The following is a 15,647-nucleotide window of genomic DNA, read 5'->3' as shown; positions in this document are numbered from 1 at the left end:
ATTTGGAAGACCAATTTGCGACCAAGCCTTAACTTCCTGACTGATGTCTTGAGATGTTGCTTCAATATATCCACAATTTTCCTCCCTCATGATGCCATCTATTTTGTGAAGTGCACCAGTCCCTCCTGCAGCAAAGCATCCCCACAACATGATGCTGCCACTCCCGTGCTTCACGGTTGGGATGGTGTTCTTCGGCTTGCAAGCATCCCCCTTTTTCCTCCAAACATAACGATGGTCATTATGTTTTATCAGACCAGAGGACATTTCTCCAAAAAGTACGATCTTTGTCCCCATGTGCAGTTGCAAACCGTAGTCTGGATTTTTTATGGCGGTTTTGGAGCAGTGGCTTCTTCCTTGCTGAGCGGCCTTTCAGGTTATGTCGATATAGGACTCGTTTTACTGTGGATATAGAAACTTTTGTACCTGTTTCTTCCAGCATCTTCACAAAGTCCTTTGCTGCCGTTCTGGGAATGATTTGCACTTTTCACACCAAAGTACGTTCATCTCTAGGAGACAGAATGCGTTGTTGGAAAAATGACTTGTGTCATGCACAAAGTAGATGTCCTAACCGACTTGCCAAAACTATAGTTTGTTAACAAGAAATTTGTGGAGTGGTTGAAAAACGAGATTTAATGACTCCAACCTAAGTGTATGTAAACTTCCGACTTCAACTGTATATAACATTCTATTGGTTGCAAGAATTTTGTATAATAATTTAAATTGAAAAATTCTAAGTTTTGAATCCGGCTTCATTTTGCGTATCAGTTCATAAACCATGTGCCATGGAATCAGTACGTCGAAAATCTCTTTTCAACTATTTTGCCATCTATATGGCACAGCTGTTCATTTTTGGTCCTTAAATGAAACTGGTATACTTTTTTTATTTAACACAATTTTATTTAACCAATTATGGTCTTTAATGGCCAACAGACAAGTTCCCTACTTTTCCCCCCTTACACTTTCCTCTAACATTTTTGCGGTAATGCTGCAATTAGTTGGTTGTAATTTTGGGTAGAGCAGACATTTCCATATATATTTTTTTTTTAAGTATCTAGATCCTCATCTATGAGGCTGTGGACGGATCCAAACTGTGGATTTAAAAGAAGACATGAATCATCAGCGTACAATGACACCTTTGTTTTTAAGCCCTTGATTTGTAATCCCTTGATATTGTTGTTGGATCTGATTTTAATAGCTAACATTTCAATGTCCATAATAAATAGATATGCCAATAGTGGACAACCTTGTTTTATTCCACTTGACAGTTTATTAAAACTTAATGAGAAGTAGCCATTATTTACTATTTTACATTTTGTTACATATTGTTACTATACATGACTTTAAGATTTACCAAAATGGAAATCTTTAGGCATTTATATATAAACTCCAGTCGTACTTTATCAAAATCATTTTCAAAGTCAGCTGTGAAAACCAGGCCTGTTTCCCCAGGTTCTTCATAGTGTTCTATTGTTTTCAGTACTTGTCTTCTATTATCTCCAATGTATCATCCATCTAAAAAACCTGTCTGATTAGAATTAATAATATCTGACAAAACCTTTTTTAATTTTATGCGCTATACATTTTGCTAGCATTTTTGCATCACAACACTGAATTGTAAGGGACTTCCAATTTTTTATATGGACTGGATCTTTATATTTACCACTTGTATCGTGTTTCAGTAATAATGAATTCAGACCTTGTTGAGTGTCTGATAATCTACCATTTATAGAGGAGTGGTTAAAACATGCTAATAACGGTCCTCTGAGTATATAAAAGAAAAATTGGTTTACCTCCACTGGTATGTCATCCATCCCTGGAGTTTGGTATACCTCCACTGGTATGCCATCCAGCCCTGTAGTTTTCTCTGCCTTAAAGGCTTTAATTGCATCAATAAGTTCTTCCTCTGTAATTTGGCCTTCACATGAGTCTTTCTGTACAGATGTTAATTTTACATTATTAAGAGAAAAAAAATCCATACAATTAGTTTCAGTTAGTGGAGATGGAGGAGACTGAAACAAAAACATGTGCTTAAATTACTTTCCTTCCTCTTTCTAAATATAATATATAGGGATGCACCGATATGACGTTTTGGCTGATACTGATATCCAATATTTTCTTTGCCCAAAAAGAATTATACTGATAACCAATATTTTACATTTTAGCAGCCTTTTAAGCATTCTAGTACAGTTAAATAGTTACACACACACACACACACACATGGACTCTGCGGTCTAAGGCACTGCATCTTAGTGCAAGAGGCGTCACTACAGTCCCTGGTTCGAATCCAGGCTGTATCACATCCGGCCGTAATTGGGAGTCTCATAGGGCGACGCACAATTGGCCCAGCTTTGTACGGGTTTGGCCGGGGTAGGCAGTCCATTGTAAATAAGAATTTGTTTTTAACTGACTTGCCTAGTTAACCAGAACATGAATAATATTCAAGGTGGACGAATGCATTCTCTTTTATAACGTATTGGAACGAGGGTACCCAACATGAACTCGCGCGCCAGGTGTCTAATGGGCCATCATCGTTCCATGGCTCTTGTTCGGTCAGATCTCCCTCCAGAAGACTCAAAACACTTTGTAAAGGCTGGTGACATCTAGTGGAAGCAATAGGAAGTGCCAAAATATTCCTCAGCCCCTGTGTTTTTCAATGGCATAGGTTTGAAGGTAATACAACACATCAGGTATCCACTTCCTGTCAGAAAATGTCTCAGGGTTTTGCCTGCCAAATGAGTTCTGTTATACTCACAGACACCATTCAAACAGTTTTAGAAACTTTAGAGTGTTTTCTATCCATATATAATAAGTATATGCATATTCTAGTTACTGGGTAGGATTAGTAACCAGATTAAATCGGGTACATTTTTTTATCCAGCCGTGCAAATACTGCCCCCTAGCCCTAACAGGTTAAAGTAAGCCAGTACATCAGTACAATTTGAATGTTTAAATCATTCAGGGACAGAAGGTAACTTAGAGGGAAGGACTAGAGTAATTGCAGTGTCTCAAAGTCAATTTAACAGAGTGGACGTCTAGACATTTGCTGATTTTAAGTGCAGCTTTTGTCCCTTAATGTTTTTAATACGTGGACATTAGCCAATGTCAATCAATGTCAATCAGTCAGCCTGACAGTAACAGGTTGTGGGACGGGAACAGATCTACAGTATCATTATTCCAATACGATGGAAAACATTATATATAACCTATACTAGCCACAGATACTATATGCTACCACAGATACTATACACTACCACATATACTATACACTACCACAGATACTATACCCTACCACATATACTAAACACTACCACAGATACTATATACTACCACAGATACTGTATACTACCACATATACTATACACTACCACAGATACTATACACTACCACAGATACTATACACTACCACAGATACTATACACTACCACAGATACTATACACTACCACAGATACTATACGCTACCACAGATACTATACGCTACCACAGATACTATACACTACCACAGATACTATACGCTACCACAGATACTATACGCTACCACAGATACTATACACTACCACATATACTATACACTACCACAGATACTATACACTACCACAGATACTATACACTACCACAGATACTATACACTACCACATATACTATATACTACCACATATACTATACACTACCACAGATACTATACACTACCATAGATACTATACACTACCACAGATACTATAAACTACCACAGATACTATACACTACCACAGATACTATACACTACCACAGATACTATACACTACCACAGATACTATACACTACCACATATACTATATACTACCACATATACTATACACTACCACAGATACTATACACTACCATAGATACTATACACTACCACAGATACTATAAACTACCACAGATACTATACACTACCACAGATACTATACGACTCCTATTTTTATTGACCAAAACACAGCTACAATCTAGGGCGCATTTACTGACCAAGAAGGGCTTACAGTGAGGGGGAAAAGTATTTGCCCACTGACAAAGAAATTATCAGTCTATAATTTTTATGGTAGGTTTATTTGAACAGTGAGGGACAGAATAACAACAAAAAAATCCAGAAAAATGCATGTAAAAAATGTTATAAAATGATTAGCATTTTAATGAGGGAAATAAGTATTTGACCCCTCTGCAAAACATGACTTAGTACTTGGTGGCAAAACCCTTGTTGGCAATCACAGAGGTCAGACGTTTCTTGTAGTTGGCCACCAGGTTTGCACACATCTCAGGAGGGATTTTGTCCCACTCCTCTTTGCAGATCTTCTCCAAGTCATTAAGGTTTCGAGGCTGACGTTTGGCAACTCGAACCTTCAGCTCCCTCCACAGATTTTCTATGGGATTAAGGTCTGGAGACTGGCTAGGCCACTCCAGGACCTTAATGTGCTTCTTCTTGAGCCACTCCTTTGTTGTCTTGGCTGTGTGTTTTGGGTCATTGTCATGCTGGAATACCCATCCACAACCCATTTTCAATGCCCTGGCTGAGGGAAGGAGGTTCTCACCCAAGATTTGACGGTACATGGCCCCGTCCATCGTCCCTTTTATGCGGTGAAGTTGTCCTGTCCCCTTAGCAGAAAAAAAACCCAAAGCATAACGTTTCCACCTCCATGTTTGATGGTGGGGATGGTGTTCTTGGGGTCATAGGCAGCATTCCTCCTTCTCCAAACACGGCGAGTTGAGTTGATGCCAAAGAGCTCCATTTTGGTCTCATCTGACCACAACACTTTCACCCAGTTGTCCTCTGAATCATTCAGATGTTCATTGGCAAACTTCAGACGGGGTTGTTCATGTGCTTTCTTGAGCTAGAGGGACCTTGCGGTCGCTGCAGGATTTCAGTCCTTCACGGCATAGTGTGTTACCAATTGTGACTATGGTCCCAGCTGCCTTGAGATCATTGACAATATCCTCCCGTGTAGTTCTGGTCTGATTCCTCACCGTTCTCATGATCATTGCAACTCCACGAGGTGAGATCTTGCATGGAGCCCCAGGCCGAGGGATATTGACAGTTCTTTTGTGTTTCTTCCATTTGGCGAATAATCTCACCAACTGTTGTCACTTTCTCACCAAGCTGCTTGGCGATGGTCTTGTAGCCCATTCCAGCCTTGTGTAGGTCTACAATCTTGTCCCTGACATCCTTGGAGAGCTCTTTGGTCTTGGCCATGGTGGAGAGTTTGGAATCTGATTGATTGATTGCTTCTGTGGACAGGTGTCTTTTATACAGGTAACAAACTGAGATTAGGAGCACTCCCTTTAATTAAGAGTGTGCTCCTAATCTCAGCTCGTTACCTGTATAAAAGACACCTGGGAGCCAGAAATCTTTCTGATTGAGAGGGGGTCAAATACTTATTTCCTTCATTAAAATGCAAACCAATTTATAACATTTTTGACATGCGTTTTTCTGGATTTTTTTGTTGTTATTCTGTCTCTCACTGTTAAAATAAACCTACCATTAAAATTATAGACTGATCATTTCTTTGTCAGTGGGCAAAAGTACAAAATCAGCAGGGGATCAAATACTTTTTTCCCTCACTGTATGTTGATGCATTTACTGAGTAAAAAAGGGCTTATGTTGATGCATTTACCGATCAAGAAGTGCTTATGTTGATGCATTTACCAATCAAGAGGGGCTCAAGTATTTGGCTTTAATTAAGAAAATAGAAACATTGTGTCACTTGAAACTACCTGTGTCAAAGAGATGGCGTGGCCTAATTAACGGTCATTCTAGCCCTGAGCTTAGTGTTACACTGGAACTATCTGTGTCAAAGAGATGGCCTGGCCTAATTAACGGTCATTCTAGCCCTGAGCTTAGTGTTACACTGGAGAGGAACTGCTGTTCTCCCAGCTGGAGCTTCCCTGGTGCCGCCTGCCTGCCTCTCTGCTTTTTCTCTCTCTGTTCTCTCTCTGATAGACTTAATACGAGGGGATTGTGTCAAGTGCTTATATCCAGGGTGGATATAACAATGGATGGAACATTCTACATCCTGAGGAATATTCATGTTACGATTTCTGTAATGATTTGTTGATCTATTGGAACTCATGGGAGAGACCTGCAGTAGAGAAACCTGAAACCAGGAGTAGAGAACAGAGGATTAATAGGTTATTATCCTACACCAGGGGATTCTAATTTTAGGTGTGATATTTGAGTCTGTAAAAAGCTATAAAGGATGGCTGAGAAAAAAGAGAACGTCTCCAAGTTTGAGATGTTGAAACTCCTGGAGAAATGCAGGAAGGAAAGAGACGATGCGGTGCACAGGGAGAGTATTATGAGGGAGAAGCTGAGACAGTACGAGTCCAGGATGAAGTCAACGGAGGTGCTGAAACAAAAATTCAAGACCATGACTTCGGAGAACAAGGAGCTGCGCAAGCATGTCAAGGCTCTCCGTCAAGAGATAGGCCTGGAGGCGAGCCCCCAGTTCAACGGCAAGACCACCAAGGACATCATCTCTGACATGCACGAGAAGGAGCGTCAGTGCAGTTCCCTGGTGGAGAAAACAGGTCGACTCAGTTTGACCATTGATGATCTGACATCGGAGCTGGCAAATGCTGTCACGTCCAAAACTCTTCTGGAATATCAGGTGCAGTCATTACAGCAGAACCTGAAGGACATGACGAATAATCAACGCCGTTTGTTGAAACTCTGGGAGGATAAGAGATCTCAAAGAGAGCAGCTCACTCTCCCTGCGATAGGCCTACCCCAGAGGCCCGGAGAGAAACCTGTGTCTCACAAGGGAGCACAAACAGAGATGTCCATCAATTCAGCCCAGAAACTCCCACCCAATGCGTTTGAGACCAAACCTTCTCCTTCGCCACGATCACGACACCACAAGAGAAGGTCTTCAATAGATAAACAAGGGGGTTTAACAACATTGGGAAATGGGAATCACCAGCTGGGGAACGGCAACCATTATACATTGGGAAATGGCAACCATCATACATTGGGAAATGGCCTCCAGCTGGGAAATGGGAATCATCAACGTGAAAAGGAGGATTTATTTCACTATGAAACCAATGAACACATACTGTAAGGCTTTATAACACATACTGTAAGGCTTTATAACACATACTGTAAGGCTTTATAACACATGCTGTAAGGCTTTATAACACATACTGTAAGGCTTTATAACACACACTGTAAGGCTTTATAACATGCTGTAAGGCTTTATAACACATGCTGTAAGGCTTTATAACATGCTGTAAGGCTTTATAACATACTGTAAGGCTTTATAACATACTGTAAGGCTTTATAACACATGCTGTAAGGCTTTATAACACATACTGTAAGGCTTTATAACACATACTGTAAGGCTTTATAACATGCTGTAAGGCTTTATAACACATGCTGTAAGGCTTTTTAACGCATAGTGTAAGGCTTTATAACACATACTGTAAGGCTGGCCATGCTTTCCACCTGGCTACCCCTCCCCCGGTCAACAGCCCTGCGCTCCCCACAGCAACTCGCCCAAACCTCCCCCACCCAAATCCAGATACCTGATGTTCTGAAAGAGCTGCAAAATCAGGACCCCTACAAATCAGCCGGGCTAGACAATCTAGACCCTCTCTTTCTAAAATGATCTGCCCGAAATTGTTGCAACCCCTATTACTAGCCTGTTCAACCTCTCTTTCGTATCATCTGAGATTCCCATAGATTGGAAAACTGCCACGGTCATCCCCCTGTTCAAAGGGGGAGACACTCTAGACCCAAACTGCTACAGACCTATAGCCATCCTGCCCTGCCTTTCTAAGGTCTTCGAAAGCCAAGTTAACAAACAGATCACCGACCATTTCGAATCTCACCGTACCTTCTCCGCTATGCAGTCTGGTTTCAGAGCTGGTCATGGGTGCACCTCAGCCACGCTCAAAGTCCTAAACGACATCATAACCGCCATCGATAAGAAACAATACTGTGCAGCCGTATTCATCGACCTGGCTAAGGCTTTCGACTCTGTCAATCACAACATTCTTTTTGGCAGACTCAACAGCCTTGGTTCCTCAAATGATTGCCTCGCTTGGTTCACCAACTACTTCTCCGATAGAGTTCAGTATTTCAAATCGGAGGGCCTCTTGTCCGGGCCTCTGGCAGTCTCTATGGGGGTGCCATAGAGTTCCATTCTCGGCCGACTCTCTTCTCTGAATACATCAATGATGTCGCTCTTGCTGCTGGTGATTCTTTGATCCACCTCTACGCAGATGACACCATTCTGTATACCTCTGGCCCTTCTTTGGACACTGTGTTAACTAACCTCCAGATGAGTTTCAATGCCATACAACTCTCCTTCCGTGGCCTCCAACTGCTCTTATATGCAAGTAAAACTAAATGCATGCTCTTCAACCGATCGCTGCCCGCACCTGCCCGCCCGTCCAGCATCACTACTCTGGACGGTTCTGACTTAGAATATGTGGACAACTACAAATACCTAGGTGTCTGGTTAGACTGTAAACTCTCCTTCCGGACTCACATTAAGCATCTCCAATCCGAAATTAAATCTAGAATCGGCTTCCTATTTCGCAACAAAGCATCCTTCACTCATGCTGCCAAACATACCCTCGTAAAACTGACCATCCTACCGATCCTCGACTTCGGCGATGTCATTTATAAAATAGCCCCTAACACTCTACTCAACAAATTGGATGCCGTCTATCACAGTGCCATCCGTTTTGTCACCAAAGCCCCATATACTACCCACCACTGCGACCTGTACGCTCTCGTTGGCTGGCCCTCGCTTCACACTCATCGCCAAACCCACTGGCCCCAGGTCATCTACAAGTCTCTTTTAGGTAAAGCCCCGCCTTATCTCAGCTCACTGGACACCATAGCAGCACCCACTCGTAGCACTCGCTCCAGCAGGTATATCTCACTGGTCACCCCCAAAGCCAATTCTTCCTTTGGCCGCCTCTCCTTCCAGTTCTCTGCTGCCAATGACTGGAACGAACTGCAAAAATCTCTGAAGCTGGAGACTCTTACCTCCCTCACTAGCTTTAAGCACCAGCTGTCAGAGCAGCTCACAGATCACTTCACCTGTACATAGCTCATCTGTAAATAGCCCATTCAATCTACCTCATCCCCATACTGTATTTATTTATCTTGCTCCTTTGCACCCCAGTATCTCAACTTGCACATTCATCTTCTGCACATCCTACCATTTCAGTGTTTAATTGCTATATTGTAATTACTATGCCACCATAGCCTATTTATTGCCTTACCTCTCTTATCCTACCTCATTTGCACATGCTGTATATAGATTTTCCTACTGTATTATTGATTGTATGTTTGTTTATTCCATGTGTAGCTCTGTGTTGTTGTATGTGTCGAACTGCTTTGCTTTATCTTGGCCAGGTCGCAGTTGCAAATGAGAACTTGTTCTCAACTAGCCTACCTGGTTAAATAAAGGACTTGTTCTCAACTAGCCTACCTGGTTAAATAAAGGTGAAAAAATAAAAAATAATAAGGCTATATTTCACTATGAAACCAATGAACACATACTGTAAGGCTTTATAACACATACTGAAAGACTTTATAACACATGCTGTAAGGCTTTATAACACATACTGTAAGGCTTTATAACACACACTGTAAGGCTTTATAACATGCTGTAAGGCTTTATAACACATGCTGTAAGGCTTTATAACATGCTGTAAGGCTTTATAACATACTGTAAGGCTTTATAACATACTGTAAGGCTTTATAACACATGCTGTAAGGCTTTATAACACATACTGTAAGGCTTTATAACACATACTGTAAGGCTTTATAACATGCTGTAAGGCTTTATAACACATGCTGTAAGGCTTTATAACATGCTGTAAGGCTTTATAACATACTGTAAGGCTTTATAACATACTGTAAGGCTTTATAACACATGCTGTAAGGCTTTTTAACACATGCTGTAAGGCTTTATAACATACTGTAAGGCTTTAACACATGCTGTAAGGCTTTAACATACTGTAAGGCTTTATAACACAGGCTGTAAGGCTTTATAATAATGTAAATCCTTATAACACATACTGTAAGGCATTAATACACACTAAGGCTTTATAACACATACTGTAAGGCTTTATAGCACATACTGTAAGGCTTTATAACATACTGTAAGGCTTTATAACATACTGTAATGCTTTATAACACATGCTGTAAGGCTTTATAACATACTGTAAGGCTTTATAACGCATGCTGTAAGGCTTTTTAACGCATAGTGTAAGGCTTTATAACACATACTGTAAGGCTGGCCATGCTTTCCACCTGGCTACCCCTCCCCCGGTCAACAGCCCTGCGCTCCCCACAGCAACTCGCCCAAACCTCCCCCACCCAAATCCAGATACCTGATGTTCTGAAAGAGCTGCAAAATCGGGACCCCTACAAATCAGCCGGGCTAGACAATCTAGACCCTCTCTTTCTAAAATGATCTGCCCGAAATTGTTGCAACCCCTATTACTAGCCTGTTCAACCTCTCTTTCGTATCATCTGAGATTCCCATAGATTGGAAAACTGCCGCGGTCATCCCCCTGTTCAAAGGGGGAGACACTCTAGACCCAAACTGCTACAGACCTATAGCCATCCTGCCCTGCCTTTCTAAGGTCTTCGAAAGCCAAGTTAACAAACAGATCACCGACCATTTCGAATCTCACCGTACCTTCTCCGCTATGCAGTCTGGTTTCAGAGCTGGTCATGGGTGCACCTCAGCCACGCTCAAAGTCCTAAACGACATCATAACCGCCATCGATAAGAAACAATACTGTGCAGCCGTATTCATCGACCTGGCTAAGGCTTTCGACTCTGTCAATCACAACATTCTTATTGGCAGACTCAACAGCCTTGGTTCCTCAAATGATTGCCTCGCTTGGTTCACCAACTACTTCTCCGATAGAGTTCAGTATGTCAAATCGGAGGGCCTCTTGTCCGGGCCTCTGGCAGTCTCTATGGGGGTGCCATAGAGTTCCATTCTCGGCCGACTCTCTTCTCTGAATACATCAATGATGTCGCTCTTGCTGCTGATGATTCTTTGATCCACCTCTACGCAGATGACACCATTCTGTATACCTCTGGCCCTTCTTTGGACACTGTGTTAACTAACCTCCAGATGAGTTTCAATGCCATACAACTCTCCTTCCGTGGCCTCCAACTGCTCTTATATGCAAGTAAAACTAAATGCATGCTCTTCAACCGATCGCTGCCCGCACCTGCCCGCCCGTCCAGCATCACTACTCTGGACGGTTCTGACTTAGAATATGTGGACAACTACAAATACCTAGGTGTCTGGTTAGACTGTAAACTCTCCTTCCGGACTCACATTAAGCATCTCCAATCCGAAATTAAATCTAGAATCGGCTTCCTATTTCGCAACAAAGCATCCTTCACTCATGCTGCCAAACATACCCTCGTAAAACTGACCATCCTACCGATCCTCGACTTCGGCGATGTCATTTATAAAATAGCCCCTAACACTCTACTCAACAAATTGGATGCCGTCTATCACAGTGCCATCTGTTTTGTCACCAAAGCCCCATATACTACCCACCACTGCGACCTGTACGCTCTCGTTGGCTGGCCCTCGCTTCACACTCATCGCCAAACCCACTGGCCCCAGGTCATCTACAAGTCTCTTTTAGGTAAAGCCCCGCCTTATCTCAGCTCACTGGACACCATAGCAGCACCCACTCGTAGCACTCGCTCCAGCAGGTATATCTCACTGGTCACCCCCAAAGCCAATTCTTCCTTTGGCCGCCTCTCCTTCCAGTTCTCTGCTGCCAATGACTGGAACGAACTGCAAAAATCTCTGAAGCTGGAGACTCTTACCTCCCTCACTAGCTTTAAGCACCAGCTGTCAGAGCAGCTCACAGATCACTTCACCTGTACATAGCTCATCTGTAAATAGCCCATTCAATCTACCTCATCCCCATACTGTATTTATTTATCTTGCTCCTTTGCACCCCAGTATCTCAACTTGCACATTCATCTTCTGCACATCCTACCATTTCAGTGTTTAATTGCTATATTGTAATTACTATGCCACCATAGCCTATTTATTGCCTTACCTCTCTTATCCTACCTCATTTGCACATGCTGTATATAGATTTTCCTACTGTATTATTGATTGTATGTTTGTTTATTCCATGTGTAGCTCTGTGTTGTTGTATGTGTCGAACTGCTTTGCTTTATCTTGGCCAGGTCGCAGTTGCAAATGAGAACTTGTTCTCAACTAGCCTACCTGGTTAAATAAAGGACTTGTTCTCAACTAGCCTACCTGGTTAAATAAAGGTGAAAAAATAAAAAATAATAAGGCTATATTTCACTATGAAACCAATGAACACATACTGTAAGGCTTTATAACACATACTGAAAGACTTTATAACACATGCTGTAAGGCTTTACAACACATACTGTAAGGCTTTATAACACACACTGTAAGGCTTTATAACATGCTGTAAGGCTTTATAACACATGCTGTAAGGCTTTATAACATGCTGTAAGGCTTTATAACATACTGTAAGGCTTTATAACATACTGTAAGGCTTTATAACACATGCTGTAAGGCTTTATAACACATACTGTAAGGCTTTATAACACATACTGTAAGGCTTTATAACATGCTGTAAGGCTTTATAACACATGCTGTAAGGCTTTATAACATGCTGTAAGGCTTTATAACATACTGTAAGGCTTTATAACATACTGTAAGGCTTTATAACACATGCTGTAAGGCTTTTTAACACATGCTGTAAGGCTTTATAACATACTGTAAGGCTTTAACACATGCTGTAAGGCTTTAACATACTGTAAGGCTTTATAACACAGGCTGTAAGGCTTTATAATAATGTAAATCCTTATAACACATACTGTAAGGCATTAATACACACTAAGGCTTTATAACACATACTGTAAGGCTTTATAGCACATACTGTAAGGCTTTATAACACATACTGTACGGCTTTATAACACATACTGTAAGGCTTTATAACATACTGTAAGGCTTTATAACACATGCTGTAAGACTTTATAACACATACTGTACGGCTTTATAACACATACTGTAAGGCTTTATAACATACTGTAAGGCTTTATAACACATGCTGTAAGGCTTTATAACACATGCTGTAAGGCTTTATAACATGCTGTAAGGCTTTATAACATACTGTAAGGCTTTATAACATACTGTAAGGCTTTATAACACATACTGTAAGGCTTTATAACACATACTGTAAGGCTTTATAACACATACTGTAAGGCTTTATAACATGCTGTAAGGCTTTATAACACATGCTGTAAGGCTTTATAACACATACTGTAAGGCTTTATAACATACTGTAAGGCTTTATAACACATACTGAAAGACTTTATAACACATACTGTACGGCTTTATAACACATACTGTAAGGCTTTATAACATGCTGTAAGGCTTTATAACATACTGTAAGGCTTTATAACATACTGTAAGGCTTTATAATACATGCTGTAAGGCTTTATAACACATACTGTAAGGCTTTATACCACATGCTGTAAGGCTTTATAACACATACTGTAAGGCTTTATAACACATACTGTAAGGCTTTATAACATACTGTAAGGCTTTATAACATACTGTAATGCTTTATAACACATACTGTAAGGCTTTATAACACATACTGTAAGGCTTTTTTCATTATGAAACGAATGGAAACATACAGTAAAGACAGAATAGTATATAAAGTATAAATGGAGTATATAAAAAGGCTAATGTGGAAACATGAGGATAAATAAAAATAAATGAAGATAAAAAATAAAAATGATTAGGAAAGAAAAACAGGATGACATGCTTTTATTGTTTTGATCTTCTCCTGAAAACTTGACTTTCTCAGAGGAGCCTGATATGGCTTTTAATTTGATCATCAATTCATGTGGTTGTTATGCCCTCTATTGCAAAAAAAGACTGCAATTGGTTCAGTCTATGTTTTTAATTAACAGTGCATTCAGAAAGTATTCAGACCCTTTACTTTTTCCACATTTTGTTGAGATACAGCCTTATTCTAAAATGGATTGTTTTTTCTCCCTCATAAATCAACATTTTTGCAAATGTATTAACAATTTTAAAAAAGGAAATATCACATATACATAAGTATTCAGACCGTTTACTCAGTATTTTGTTGAAGCACCTTTAGCAGCAATTACAGCCTTGAGTCTTCTTGGGTATGACACTACAAGCTTGGCACACCTGTATTTGGGGAGTTTCTCCCATTCTTCTCTGCAGATCCTCTCAAGCTCTGTCAGGTTGGATGGGGAGCATCGCTGCACAGCTTTTTTCAGGTATCTGCAGAGATGTTTGATCGGGTTCAAGTCCGGGCCCTGGCTGGGCCACTCAAGGACATTCAGAGACTTGTCACGAAGCCACTCCTGTTTTGTCTTGGCTGTGTGCTTAGGGTTGTCGTCCTGTTGGAAGGTAAACCTTCGCCCCTGTTGGAAGGTAAACCCCTGGAGCAGGTTTTCATCAAGGATCTCTCTGTACTTTGCTCAGTTCATCTTTCCATCGATCCTGACTAGTCTCCCAGTCCCTGCCGCTGAAAAACATCCTCACTGCATGATACTGCCACCACCTTGCTTCAATGTAGGGATGGTGCCAGGTTTCCTCCAGACGTGATGCTTGGCATCCAAGCATTCAATCTTGGTTTCATCTGACCAGAGAATCTTGTTTCTCATGGTCTGAGAGTCCAAGCGGGCTGTCATGTGCCTTTTACTGAGGAGATGCTTCCATCTGGCCACTCTAACACAAGGCCTGATTTATGGAGTACTGCCGAGATGGTTGTCCTTCTGGAAGGTTCTCTCATCTCCACAGAGGAACTCTGGAGCTCTGTCAGAGTGACCATCGGGTTCTTGGTCACCTCCCTGAACAAGGCCCTTATCCCCCGATTGCTCAGTTTGGCTGGGCAGCCAGCTCTAGGAAGAGTCTTGGTGGTTCCAAACTCCTTCCATTTAACAATAATGGAGGCCACTGTGTTCTTGGGGACCTTCTTTGCTGCAGAAATGTTTTGGTTTCCTTCCCCAGATATGTGCCTCGACACAATCCTGTCTCGGAGCTCTACAGACAATTCCTACGACTTCATGGCTTGTTTTTTTTCTCTGACATGCACTGTCAACTGTGGACCCTTATATAGACAGGTGTGTGCCTTTCTAAATCATGTCCAATCAATTGAATTTACCACAGGTGGACTCCAATGAAGTTGTGGAAACATCAAGGATGATCAATGGAAACAAGATGCACCTGGGCTGAATTTATAGTCTCATAGCAAAGGGTCTGAATGTTTTTTCTTTTGAATACATTTGCTCAATTATCTAAGAACCTGTTTTTTGCTTTGTCATTATGGGGTATTCTGTGTAGATTGAGACATTTTTTTAAATCCATTTTAGAATAAGGCTGTAACCTAACAAAATGTGGGAAAAGGAAAGGGGTCTGAATACCTTCTGAATGCAATGTAAGTTACCAAATTTCCAGAATTGAGAATGAAGAGACTATCGCCAATACCAGGTTAGTTGAAGAATCTATGGCAGCGTTATGTATAGGCAAACCTGTAACGTCCAGTAATGGACATTCCAACAATCCTTTGTTTAAATCACGTTTTCTGGTGTACAATCTGTAGC

General features: G+C 41.2%; 1 protein-coding gene across 1 annotated transcript; it reads left to right on the top strand.

Moving 5' to 3' along the window:
• The first annotated feature begins 6,207 nt into the window (after positions 1–6,207).
• Positions 6,208–7,068, top strand: zgc:113691 (uncharacterized). The gene has a single exon (XM_014141489.1). The coding sequence runs from the start codon at positions 6,208–6,210 to the stop codon at positions 7,066–7,068; it is 861 nt and encodes a 286-aa protein (XP_013996964.1).
• Positions 7,069–15,647: the final 8,579 nt, after the last annotated feature.

This window comes from Salmo salar, chromosome 14 (assembly GCF_965601325.2).
Source record: "Salmo salar chromosome 14, fSalSal1, whole genome shotgun sequence".
In the NCBI taxonomy this organism is placed as follows: Eukaryota; Metazoa; Chordata; class Actinopteri; order Salmoniformes; family Salmonidae; genus Salmo; species Salmo salar.
Note: the sequence above shows the minus strand (reverse complement) of the source record. Positions and strands in the feature narration are given on the sequence as shown.